This window comes from Mesoplodon densirostris, chromosome 16, assembly GCF_025265405.1.
Source record: "Mesoplodon densirostris isolate mMesDen1 chromosome 16, mMesDen1 primary haplotype, whole genome shotgun sequence".
Lineage (NCBI taxonomy): Eukaryota > Metazoa > Chordata > Mammalia > Artiodactyla > Ziphiidae > Mesoplodon > Mesoplodon densirostris.
The window spans coordinates 24,099,995-24,112,898 of NC_082676.1; the positions used below are offsets into that span (position 1 = coordinate 24,099,995).

A 12,904-nucleotide genomic window follows, 5' to 3' on the forward strand; every position below is an offset into this window, starting at 1 on the left:
GGTTAAGTCCACTCAGTGTGGGAGGTGGAGTTGGGAAGGGGCTCTGCTTGCCTCCCACGAGGACTGAAGTTCTCTAGGCAGGAACTATTTCCCCTCTCCCTGCTGGAGGTGCACAAAGGGCCAAGCACACAGCAGACACCAAAGCCTTGCTGCCTGAGTGCAAGGGAGGGAAAAGGGGCTTAGAAAACGGATCCTTCCAGAACGTACCTCTTTCTGCAGTTCAGCCACGTGCCTGGCATCTGAGGAGCCCTTCTGTCCTCCTCTTCCATCCTGTGGAAGACAAATGCCGTTCCTGTTGGAACAGGCCTTCCACCAGGGTTTGTGCAGGCCTCCTCACAATCCTGGGGACCAGGGCAAGGGCTATGGGCCAGAAGTGCCTGAACTCAGATTGAACTCTCTGGGGCACCATGGCCCTGGGGCAAGAAGCCCCAGAGGGCCCAAACCAACCCAATGGAGACCTGAGGCCAAATGTCCCGAAGGCTTGTATGGGACTGGCTTCTTTGAGGTACCTCCTCATTTAAAGTTCAGCACACACCTGCTTCGTGCTAGCCCTGGTCCGTGAGCTAAGGATGCAGAGGGGAAGTAAGACAAGGGGCCTGTCCCTTGGGAAGCTTTCCTTGAAGGAAGGGGGATGGAGGGTTAGGAGGTGCTCAGCCACCAGAAACAGTCCCTACTTGCCAGGCCCCAAGGCTGCCTACTGACGGGCATAACTCAACTAAAAGAGTGCTGGTTTGTGGTGTCTTCCCCCAGATCCTTCTGGCCCCAGAAAATACCCTGGACCCATATCTTGTAAATTCAGTACTGCAAAGGGCAGGGAAGTCTAAGAGGTCAACGAAGCTGCTATCAAGCTCCTAGGAACATCCAGGTCTGTCAAGCACCACCCAACACCTACATGCAGGGAGAGACCAGAAGCCCCATGAGGCCTGCTCCTGGGAGCCTGAAGCACTGGTCTGGGGGGCAGGTAGACTGTGTATCAGTGAAGGCTGGGTTCCTCAGAATGCAGGGCTGACTCCAGCCCCACCCACTGATGTTGGGCCTCCTTCCCGGGTCAGGGACAGTGCTGGGTGGGGCAGAGCCCGGTCGGGAGGGGCCCTACGGACTGGCTGGAGTGGCTCCTCCCCTTGCAAGGGGAGCCTGGGGTACGCACTGCAGAGGGCTATTTCTAGTGGCTGGGCTTGGGCTCTCCTGGGGCTGCAGTCAATGAAATAGACAAACCTGCTGGGTGGGTGACGGTGCGGTGGCGTCCCCGCTCTCCAGGAGGCCCGCCCGCGATGCTCGCAGGGAATCCCTCTTCAGTTTCCTCCGCTCTCGCTCCACCTGCCAAGATGCGAGTGAGCAGTCAGGGCTGGGCTTGGCTCTGGGTCTGAGCAGAGCCGCCTTCTTTGAGAGGAGGCCGGTGTGAGCGTAAGGGGCCAGCAGCCACGGGAAGCTGAACTGCGCTGAGGAGAGCACTTGCTGGGGCAGCCCTGAGTGCAAAGTGCTGCTGCCGCAGAGGAGGTGGGGCCAGCAAACCTTTTCTGTAGTATTTTAGGGGCTGTGGGCCATTCGGTCTGTGTCACAACTACTGCAGTGTCTCCAAACAGCTTTGTTTTCAGAAACGGGCAGTGGGCCGAATTTGGCCCCTGGGCTACAGTTTACTAACCCCTGCTCTGGGGGCTGCATGAGAAGTGGAGATGCATGCCCAGCGGACCGGGGAGGGAGCTGAGGACATGAGTCGCCCACCTGCTCCAGGGTGGTCCGCAGCTGGGCATTGTGGTGCTGCAGTCGGCTTCGGTCAACCTCCAGCCGCGCCACTGCTTGCTGCAGGTGTTCAAGCCTCTGCTCCCAGAGCTGCTTTTCCTCCACCTCAGGACTCGGCTCAGTCTTTGCCCCCGAGACCTGAAGGAGAGACCTGTCAGTCTCACCCGGGCAGCCCCTCAGACAGGTGGGGAACAGACAGAGGGCAAAGGACTAACCTGGCAGGTCTGGGCTTCAGGGACCCAATTCCCAGGGGAAGGGGACAAGTCCTTGGACAGGTGCTCCCTCCTGGGCCATCTGTTCCCACCAGGCCCCCAGCTCACCTCTCCCAGCTGGGCGCCGGGGTCTCCTCTGGGTCCCCGTTCTGCTCGGCTGGTCAGGCCTGGGTTGTGGAGTCGCTCCTTCTCCAGAGCTTGTCTGCTGAGCTCCAACTCATCCTGGGGTGAGTCACACCATGAGGACCTCATATCAAGACCCAGTCCACCCTCCGTCCTCAACAATTTTCTCATCAGGTTATAGTCTTACTTTTCCTGGCAGCTCTGAGCTATTCTAGTGGATAACTTTCATTTTACAGGTGGATAAAACAAAGGAGCAGAGAGGGATCTTCCCAAGGATACGTGGTGGACTAGGACTAAAACCTGTCTCATTTAATTTATTTATTTAATTTTAATTTTTATTTTTTTGGCCGCGCCACGTGGCTTGTGGGATCTTAGTTCCCCAACCAGGGATTGAACCAGGGCCACGGCAGTGAGACCCTAACCACCAGGCCACCAGGGAACTCCCGTTTTAGATCTCCCCTAAGCTAAGCGACAATTGGGAGCACTAGGTGTTGTGGAAAGAGTGTGGACTCAGGAATCACATAGAGCCGGGTATTGTGTCACCACATATTGGCTATATGACTTGGGTCAAGGTATGAGCTCTCTCCAAACCCCAATTACCTCGTTTGTAAAATGACCACAATGAGGACTTCCCTGGTGGTCCAGTGGTTAAGACTCCGCACTCCCAATGCAGGGGGCGTGGGTTTGATCCCTGGTCAGGGAATTAAGATCCCACATGCTGGGAGGCGCGGCCACACACACACACACACACAAAGACCACGTGAAGCTTAGATTAAGCCTCTGGGATTAAACCCCTTTAGATAAATGGTAAGACTAGTGCTAGATATTTTCTAGGCACCCTAGGGTTCATAAATGGTAAAGGTCAAGAGGACAGACAGAGAAGAGGAACATAAGGTACACGTGTGGGTGGAGGCTGTCTGGGAGAGAGAAGGAGCTTAGTAGTACGAGGCCAGCCTGCTTAGGTCTAACCCTAGTTCTGCCCTTTACTAGCTGGATGACCTTGGACAGGTTACTTAACCTCTCTTAACTGCCGTTCCTCAACTATAAAATGAAGATAATAACCATTCCTACTTCTCAGGGTTGTTGTAGAAGAAAGTGAGAGTAACAGCTCCTGGCATGTAAAATGCTTAAAGTAAAAAATTATGCTACTATATACATGTCCATTGACAGATGAATGGATAAAGAAGAGGCGGTAAATAACAATGGAATGCTACTCAGCCATAAAAAAGAATGAAATAATGCTATTTGCAGCAACATGGATGGACCTAGAGATTATCATACTAAGTGAAGTAAGCCAGACAAAGACAAATATCATATGATATCAGTTATATGTGGAATCTAAAAAAAAAAAGAATTTATTTACAAAACAGAAACAGACTCACGGACGTAGAAAACAAACTTATGGTTGCCAAAGGGAAAAGGGGGAGGAGGGATAAATTAGGAATTTGGGATTAACAAACACACACTACTATATATAAAGTAGATAAACAACAAGGACCTACTCTATAGCACAGGAAACTATATTCAACCTCTTGTAATAACCTATAAGGGAAAAGAATCTGAAAAAGAATATATCTCCTTATATATATATAACTGAATCAACTATACTTTGATTTAAAAAAAATGAGGCTACTGTGATGAAGGGCTGTTTCTGAAAGGTGTCCTTGAGTGTTTTGGGAATGGGAGGACCCTGACCTGAGCTTCATTACTGAGTAACTACTGCTCAGTAACTCAAAAGTATGGACAGGAAGTGCCTTCCCACCCACCTACGTATCTGACTTTTTCTGTGCCCGTAAGAACAGAACTGGAAACAGGAAAGGAGTCCCACGTACTGAATGCCTTTTTCCTGTGCACTTTTTTCACATTATCGCTTTTTGGACTCAAAATGGCTCTATGGGGCTGGTACTATCATTCCGTATTTTATCAATGAGGAAACCAAGAGTCAGAGAAGTAAAGGCACGCACTTCAGGTCACACAGCTAATAAACTGCAGAACTGTATTTCAAATCCAAGAACTCGACTCCAAAGCTCATAAACGTAACCCCTTGTCTGCATATTGCCTTTTCACCAGAGCAGAGCTTTTGGGGCTCCCAGAAGGCAAGTCCCTGCAGGATCATGTGTCTGAATTGAGGGAGGGGGTTCTCTAGGGCTCACCTCAGGTCAAGGGACCAGGATATAGTCAACTTCCCAGGAAAAATGGGCTGGGTTCCTCTTGGCAAAAGAGATAATACTATGTCCAGTAGCCAGCCCAGCTTTCCTGATTGCCCACTCTGCAGACCTTGCGCTCAGTGCAGGGTGCAAAGATGACTGAGACGTGGCCGTGACCTGAGGCTAAAGGTTAGACCCTAAGGTCACTTCCTCTGTCACTCAACATCCCACCTAGAGGAGCCCACTCCTCCTGACTGCTGACAACTCCAGAGGCTCTGCCCCTAGCCTCAACCTCACGCTTTAACTTCGGATCACGTTAGCAGATCTGCCCGCTGACGTGTGCGCTTGCTTGGCTCCGTTTCCAAACTGAACTCCCTATTCCACCCCACTTCCCCAAACCTGCCTTTATCCCAGTGAGCAGAAACCTGGGCGCTGCCTTTGATTTCTGTCTTGTCTTTACTCCCTTCATCTCTTGGGCAATCACCTGCTGGAAATCCTGTGAACCTCTAGGCCCACCCATGAGTCTCCATCCACACTTCCTATCTCAGGTCACCACCTGTCCACCGACTCCCATTACAGCCTCCTGGTCAGTCTCCCCAGGTCTACAGTTGCTCCCCTGGCAGCCTGAGCCATCTTTCTGAACTATATATCTGATCGTGTCACTCCCCTGCCCCAAACCCTTCATCCACTTCGCACTGGTCACCCAGGTCCTTAACATGCTGACAAGCCCTAAATGATGGCCCCCTGCTGTCCTCTCTTCTCTTGCCAGAGCCTCTTCTCTGTCCCAGGCAGCCTGAACTCCCTCACAGATACTCCACGCTCTCCCTCCTCCTTCTTCCTCTCCCTCCCCCAACCTGTGCTTGGCTCTTTCCTTACTGGTCCCTTCAGATCTAATCTTAAACACCACGTCTACCAGGAAAGGTGGGGTGGTCCCTCCGGTATGCTCAGAGCACACGAAACTTCACGTGTCAGGCACCAACCCTAAGTAGGCACTGCATTGTAACTGCTTTTCCACTAGACCGTCAGCTCTAGGAGGGCGGGGACTGTGGATGCCACATCTTCCCCCACGCACTACCACAGTAACCTGGATTCCACTCTGTTGAGGTGCTCGTGACCTCAGTTTTCTCATACCCTGAGGTGCAGACAGCCCCGGAGCCCAGGCAGACCGGGCTCTGCCCCAGCCCTTCCCACCCACGGGGTGACTCACCTGCAGCCTCTGCTGTTCCGAGTCCCGCTCCAGGACAGAGGCTTGCAGGAACAGGGCTACCTCCTGCAGACTGCTGACACTGGCCTTGCTCTGGGCCAGGGACAGCGCCAGGTCCTGGGCCTTCTCCCTCCACTCTATCTCCCTGGCCTCCGTCTGCCTCAGGGCCACCTGTAGTCGCTCCAGCTCCCGCTGCAGCCTAGGCCCTGAGGAATCAAGTGTGGAAGACAGCTCCTCCCCTGGGGAGGCTCTGTGGCTGGGGGGCGAGTCCTCCAGGCCCTTCCTTGGCTGGGCCTCCCTCAGCTCCAGGATCTCCTCTTCCTTTTGGGCTAGAGTCCACCGTAGCTCCCGTAGGCTCTCACGAAGGCCCCTCGTCTCTTCCTCTTCTCTCTCGTGCCTCGGCTCCTGCTTCTCTTGGGTTGCATCCTCTAGGCCCTGCTGGGCCAGAGGCTTCTCCAGCAGCTGTCCCTGCCTCCTCTGGTGTCTCAGCTCTTCATCCCTCTGGGCAAGTGCCTCCTGGAGCTGCCGCATGGCCTCCTGGTGTCGGAGGTCCTGGTCCTCGATCTCACCTTCCCGCTTCCTCAGGGCCTCCTCCAGCTGCCGGGCTTGTGCCTGGCAGGAGTCCAGGGCAGCCTGCAAGGTGGCCGTGCTGGCCTCCAGGCTGCGGCTCAGCTCCACCTGCCCAAGGAGATGCTGCTCTTTCTCCTGCAGGGCAGCCTGAGCCTTGCCGAGGGCCTCCTGCAGAGCCTCAGCCTGGCCCCAGGCAGCCTCCTCCCGACACTGGGAGGACTGGCCATCTGCCCGTAGGGCCTCCAGCTCCCGGTCCCGTTCCTGGAGCATCACCTCTGCCTGCAGCCAGCTGTCCCGCAGGGTCCTGGCCTCCGCCTCATGCTCCTGGGCCCGCGCGGCACACTGTTGCTGGAGGGCCAGCAGAGCCTTCTCCTGCTCCCGAGACTCAGCCCTTAGGTCACCCAGCACCTCCTCCAGGGCCTGGACCCGCTGTCCCTCCACCGCCAGCTCTTCCTGGAGCCTCCGCGTGTGTTCCTTGTGGTCCTCCAGCTCAGCCTGGCACTCCTGCAGTGTGGCGTGGCCCTGCTCCAGAGCTTGCTGCAGGGAGCCCGCCTGTTCCTTCACGTTCTCCTCCTGGCCCTGGGCCTGCTGCCTGTGGTGCTGCAGGGCCTCGAGCTCCCGGGCACTCTGGGCCAGGGCCCTCTGGGCCTCGTCCAGCCGACCCTGAAGTGCCTGCTCTTTCAGCTCCCCCTGCTCCCTGGCTTCCTGCAGGTGCCGCTGCAGGACCACTATCTCCTGCTCCCGCTGGGTCAGGAGTAGGCTGGTCTCACCCACCTTCCTGTGTAGGCCCTGGAGCTGCTGCTCCAGCTGGTCCTTGTGCTCCTGAAGCTCCTGGATACACTCCTGCTGGCATTCCAACTCCTTCTCCTTATCACGCAGGATCAGCTTCATGTGCTCCAGGCTCCCTCGCTGAGCTTTACTCTGGCCCTTCCCTTCCTCTGCCCGCTCCTGCATCAGCTGCCTCTGAGAGGCCAGCTCCTGGCCTCGTTCTCTCAAGGACAGCTTGATCTGCTCCAGGTTCTCCTCCAGGATCTTGGTCTGCAGGGTCCTCTGATCTTCCAGGACCTGAATCCTTTCCTTCAGCAGCACCATCTCCTGCTCCCTCCTCTCCAGGTCTTGAGTCAGATGCTCTTTCTGCCTCTGCAGCTCCTTGATCTGGTCTTGCTGGGATGTCACCTCCTGGTCCTTCTCCTGGAGCTCTCTTGCCAGGAGGGTGCTCTGGCTCTCCAGCTCCTGGATCTGGCTGCCCTGCACCTGCAGTTCCCGGCTCCTTTCCTCCAGGTCCAGTGTAAGGTGGGTCAGAGCCACCCTCTGCATTTCCCTCTGGCCCTCCAGCTCCTCGATTGCCTTCTGCTGGCATTCCACTTTGTGATGGTTTTCCTCTAGTTCCAGGGCCAGGCGTTCCATTGTAACCAGCTGCTTCTTCAGGTCCCCAATCTGTCCTTTCTGGGACTCAATCACTTGGGCCTTCTTCTCAAGTTCCAGAAGCTGCTGCTCCAAGATGTTCCTCTGCGCCTCCTGGTCCTTCTCAAGCTCCTTGATCTGCTCCCTCTGCAGAGTCAGCTTCTGCTCTTGCTCCTGGATGGCCGCGGGGAGGTGCTCTAGAGCAGACCTACACTCCTCCAGCTCCCGGATCTGTTCTCGCTGCAGATCCAACTCTTGGGTCCTCTTCTTCAGGTCCAGAGACAGCACTTCCAAAGCAGCCTTTTGCATTTCCCGTTGCTTCTCCAGCGCCTGGATTTTTCCCTGCAGAGTCTCCACCTCCTCTTCTCTTTCAGATAGGGTCTGGGCCAGGCGAGCCAGATTCTCCTGCAAAGCCTTCCCCTGGGCCACCTTCAGCTTTCCCTGCTCCTGCAGGGCCTGGGCTCGCTCGCGCTCACTCTCCACCTCCTCGTTTTTCAGTTTCAGTGCTGAGCGCACAGTTCTCAGGTCTTCCTCCAGGACCCCGGCAGCGCTTGCCTGAGCCCTGGCTTCTGCCACAGATGCTTGGAGATGTTCCACCTGGGCAGTCAGGTTCTCCTTGGCTGCCTGCAGTAACTCTCGCTCATTCTGGAAAACAAGATGCAAAACCACCTTAAACTATACTTCCCTGAAACTGTCACTCCAACACAGGCCCTTCCTTTCCTTCCTCTGTGGCACCAGCATTGTCAAGGATTTGGGCAAAAGGAACTGGGTGTTCCACTTAGGCTGATACTGTAAGAGAACATCCCTACCACACCCCCGGGCTCTGCTGTGCTCAGAGGGGAAAACCTGGTGCAAATGAGTCATCCCAGACTCTAGCCCTTCAGGGAAAGGGACAAAAACCTCAACCTCAATTCAGAAAAAGTAATTAAAGGCGGATTCACTAGGGCCTCAATAATGGCCCTCAGGGATGTGGGGAGAGCCAGAGAAACAGAGACACTGCTGAAGGAAGCTGGGCACTACAGATGGATGGGATACAACCGTGGGCCAGGATGGGCTCGATCCTGGGCCCTGAGGGACTACTCCTGAAGCAACCCCTCCCCCAAACCAGAAACACCTTACCTGGGCTTCTATTCCCTGGAGCTCTGCTTGCCGTAGGCGACTCTGGAAGGATGTCACAGTTTCACGCAGCTCCCTCAGCTCAGATTCTAGGGAGTTCTGTTTTCCTTCCCACTTGGATTTCTCTTTGGGAAGAGAGGTAGTGGAGGAAGAACCATGATTGGAGGAAAAGAGGGATGTAGAGGCAGATGGAAGATGGGGAATAGAATCAAAGGAGGAAAAGGCCAAGAAGGAGAGAATTACATCCAGTTTCATAGAGGCATCACCCGTCTGCCAGCTGCTCCTGTCTGTCTAGGCTCCCTGCTGCTTCCAGACTCGTGTCTGCATCTGCTGCCCAGCTCCAGCAGTGCCTGACAATCATGCCAACACTTCCCATCCCGATCACACAGATTCTCAACCTTGGATTCCAGACAGGGTTGAGCTAGATGATGTTGGAGGTCCTTTCCAGTCCCTAAGTCTATGATTTTGCAGAGGTTCCTAGAGACCAGGGTTGCTCTGCTGGGTACCCTCCATTTCTGCAAAATGCACCGGAACCCAACTGTATGTGTGTGGCTCTCAGGGAGCCGTTTGGGATACTTTTAAGACCCAGACCCACTCCCCACGTTGTCTTCTTCCCTTCTACAGTTGAGCCTTGAGTCACAAGACCCTCCCCTCTCCTTTCCTTTCCTAGTAGTCACCACCCTTCCTAGCCCTTGGCTGTGGCACAGATAGCTTCTCCCCAGATTCCCCCCTCTTCCTATCTCCCAAACAAGCCCATAATCCTTCTGCTGTCAAAGGTTCATCATTTGAGAACATAGTTTGAGATAACAAAAGAAGTAACACTGATAAATGATGAAAGACATAGAATTTTACAGTGTTCTTATAGACCTGACCTTAGGTTGCCAGTTTTTAAATCTTCACAGAAAAAACAGAGGCTTAGCTAGCAACGTCCCTCAGTTCACCAAATCTGTTCCTCCTAATCCCTTCTTCCAGGACAGCTCTCAAAGGCCAAGCGAAGTACAAAAAATAGTTGACGGGGGTCATCGCCCCTTTGGAGACGCCTCTAGGTAAATCTCACAGCTGTGGGTAAGCAGTAAGGAGTGGCTCCCAGGCCTGATCCCTCCCCTCTGGGCTTCCTGCCTTTCCTCTTTCTTCTCCCCCAAACCCACCCCTGCCTTAAGCTTCTCACCTTCCTGGTTCTGGGAGAGCTGTCTCTGCAGAGCCTGCAACTCTGTGTGGATCTGGTTCTTCTCAGCCTCTGTATCAGTGAGACGCTGTTCCAGCTTCCGGGCCTGATCCTTCAGATCATCCTGGGAAAGAAAGGGTGTGGAACTCAAGTTCCTCATCTTCCAAAAAGCCGCAGAAGTTCAGGGCCCGATCCCTCTCTTCCCTCAGCCTCTGTCAGGGTCTGCCATCACGGACCCACTCTCAGACTGCTGGGTTATTTACCTCTGAACTCATGTGCATTTGGCTCCTGGAAGGGATGACAGGCTCTGCTCCAACCGGCTGGAGCCTAGGGTTCCCCTTCTGCCTCGTGTCTTTGAAACAGAACTCCTGCTGAAGTCTTAGCCCGGGGTCACCTCTCCTCTCCCCAAACTCCTACTTCAAAGCTTAGCTCAAAGGTCACTGCTTCCCTCCTTCTGACCCTCCCAACTGTCCCTTCCTCCTATTATTATCATGTACATCTGTTATTGATCCAATAATTTCTATCAGTTCTGCTTTATCTCAGGATGCAGTCTGGTTGCTCAGCCCTGTCACAAGCCTTCTTGAGGGCAGAGAGCAGGTCTTTCTCCTTTTTGTATCCCCAGCTCAGAGTGGCTGGCATATAGGTGACACTCAATTTTTACTGACTGATGGGTTCACTGGGAGGTGGAATTTGGGGGACATTTAGTTCAGTCTTAGGCCTAGAATGTTCCTATAAACGGCAACCTCAAATCTCAGTGATCCCCAATTTGTCAGGTTTTTCTTGGAGGTTTGGCACCAAGAACAATTCATGGCTGAGAGGAAAATGGTGCAAAACAGGATCACAGATCTATAGAGTATCATGGTTTACAGGGCTCACTCGAGTCCCTCACTCATTTGTTCCTCACAGCCCTGTGAGGCAGGCACGATTTGCCCTACTTTACTAGTGAAAACAAGGCCCAGGAAGCCAAATGCTTTATTCACAGTTGCCGGGTAGTAAGTGATAGAGGTGGAACTCATCCCAACTTTACATCAGAAATAAAACAGGTCAAAGTGCTTCACAAGTCTTTTTCGGTGTAGGTGAAGAGCCTGAGGAAGGAGAAGAGAGACACATACCCGGGCCCGCTGAGTTTTCCACAGGTCTTGGTGAAGCTTCTGGAGGGCAGACGCCACCGCCTCAGCTGAGAGAGCCGTCTGGAGGGGCCATCTCTTAAAGAGGATCCTAGCTCCATTCTGGTCTGAAAAAATGAGGAAACACCTCCTGACCTGGCTGCACTATGAAAAGAAACAGCCATACCTCCCAGACCTGGCCTTGGCTTTCCCACCCATCCCTCTTCTCCTCAAAGAACCCCTTCTCAGTAGTTTGTTCATCAGGCCCTGTCTGCGTACCTACGTGCCAGGTACTGTGATGTGCACTAGAAAATACTATCATTTGTTAGGCATTTGATCAGTGCCAGGAACTGTGTGAACATTTTATTTGTCATCTCATTAACTCCTTAAAAAAATCCCAAGAGGGGGCTTCCCTGGTGGCGCAGTGGTTCAGAGTCCGCTTGCCGATGCAGGGGACATGGGCTGGGGGGACCCCGCATGCCGCAGAGCGGCTGGGCCAGTGGGCCGTGGCTGCTGGGCCTGTGCGTCCGGAGCCTGTGCTCCGCGGCGGGAGAGGCCGCAGCAGTGAGAGGCCCGCGTACCGCAAAAAAAACCCCCCAAAACCCCCAAAAACCCAAGAGGTAAGTACTTTTTCTAAAAAAATTTATTTATTTTTGGCTGCGTTGGGTCTTCGTTGCTGTGCTCGGGCTTTCTCTAGTTGCGGATGGAGGGGGTTGCTCTTCGTTGCGGTGTGCGGGCTTCGCATTGCGGTGGCTTCTCTTGTTGCGGAGCACGGGCTCTAGGCACATGGGCTTCAGTAGTTGTGGCACATGGGCTCAGTAGTTGTGGTGCACGGGCTTAGTTGCTCCGCGGCATGTGGGATCTTCCTGGACCAGGGATCGAACCCGTGTCCCCAGCATTGACAGGCGGATTCTTAACCACTGCGCCACCAGGGAAGTCCCGGTAAGTTTTTTTTTTTTTTTTTTTTTTTTTTTTGCGGTACGCGGGCCTCTCACTGTTGTGGCTCTCCTGTTGTGGAGCACAGGCTCTGGACGCGCAGGCTCAGTGGCCATGGCTCATGGGCCCAGCCGCTTCACGGCATGTGGGATCTTCCCGGACCAGGGCACGAACCCGTGTCCCCTGCATCGGCAGGCAGACTCCGAACCACTGCGCCACCAGGGAAGCCCCCGGTAAGTACTCTTAACACCCTCATTTTATAGTTGAGAAAATCAAATTCAAAGAGGAGAGGTGACTTGCCCAAGGACACACATCCAGCAAATGGCCGAGCTGGGATTCAAACTCTGAATTAATCCCAGAGTCTGTGGCCTTGGCCTTGATGAGTATCTAAGGAACTGCATTCCCTTCCCTTCTCCCCTGGGAGCTTTGGCTTTGACCAAAGGACTGAGTTCCTGGGTGGCTGCCTCACCTGGCTCAGGGCCCCAGAGGGAGGAAGCCGAGTCTCCCCCACCACTCAGCTCAAGCCCGCTCTCATAAGGAAACCCCAGGGCCTGCTGCAAGACAGAACAGAGGCTGGCCAGCTGGACCTGGGCCTGGTGCCCAGGCTGCTGTCCCACTGCCAGGGCCTCCAGCTGGCCCTCCGTGCTGTGCAGTCGCAGCTGTAGTTGGGCTGCCTTGGTTTCCTGGGCCCACAAGGAAGCTCGTAGCTGCTGTTCTATTACTCGAGCTGCCTCTAGCTCCTCCAGCAGCTGTGCTTCCTGGGCCAGAAAGTCAGCCTCCTTTTCCTTCACCTCCTGCTTCAGTAATTCCACCTGCCAGAGAGGAAGTATGGTCACTCTGAGCAGGGAATGGATACCCTCTCCCCAGACCCTCCCAGGCCTGACCCCACTCAATCCCTGTGCAAACCTTGACTGGGGCTGGGAGGACTGCCCTTCCTCTCCAGCAGGAAGGGAGGGCTCCGGAATGAGTGGAACCCTAGGTCTAACCTACATGCCCACCTACGGACTCCTGACACATGGGCCTGGGCTATGCAAATGGGCTTTGGCCCTGGTCCCCCTGGCAACTATGCCAGCTCCCTGCTATGATTAGAAATCGGCCTGAAACGCTGACACTGAGCCTAAAAAGACCAGTCACGATAATAATGGCTACCATTTATTGAATGCTTACTATGTTCCTGACAC

General features: G+C 54.4%; 1 protein-coding gene across 9 annotated transcripts in view; it reads right to left on the reverse strand.

Annotated features, from left to right (window-relative positions):
- Positions 1 to 12,904, reverse strand: part of CEP250 (centrosomal protein 250) — a 49,801-nt gene that overhangs the window by 2,914 nt on the left and 33,983 nt on the right. For all 9 annotated transcript variants that reach the window (XM_060120453.1, XM_060120451.1, XM_060120452.1 and 6 more), the window contains 9 exons: positions 12,193 to 12,535; positions 10,794 to 10,915; positions 9,685 to 9,805; positions 8,520 to 8,641; positions 5,430 to 8,045; positions 2,061 to 2,174; positions 1,723 to 1,878; positions 1,216 to 1,317; positions 208 to 270 (listed from right to left, as the gene is read on the reverse strand). In XM_060120453.1, coding sequence (XP_059976436.1) covers positions 208 to 270; positions 1,216 to 1,317; positions 1,723 to 1,878; positions 2,061 to 2,174; positions 5,430 to 8,045; positions 8,520 to 8,641; positions 9,685 to 9,805; positions 10,794 to 10,915; positions 12,193 to 12,535 — 3,759 coding nt within the window. The remainder of the gene's footprint in view (positions 1 to 207; positions 271 to 1,215; positions 1,318 to 1,722; positions 1,879 to 2,060; positions 2,175 to 5,429; positions 8,046 to 8,519; positions 8,642 to 9,684; positions 9,806 to 10,793; positions 10,916 to 12,192; positions 12,536 to 12,904) is intronic.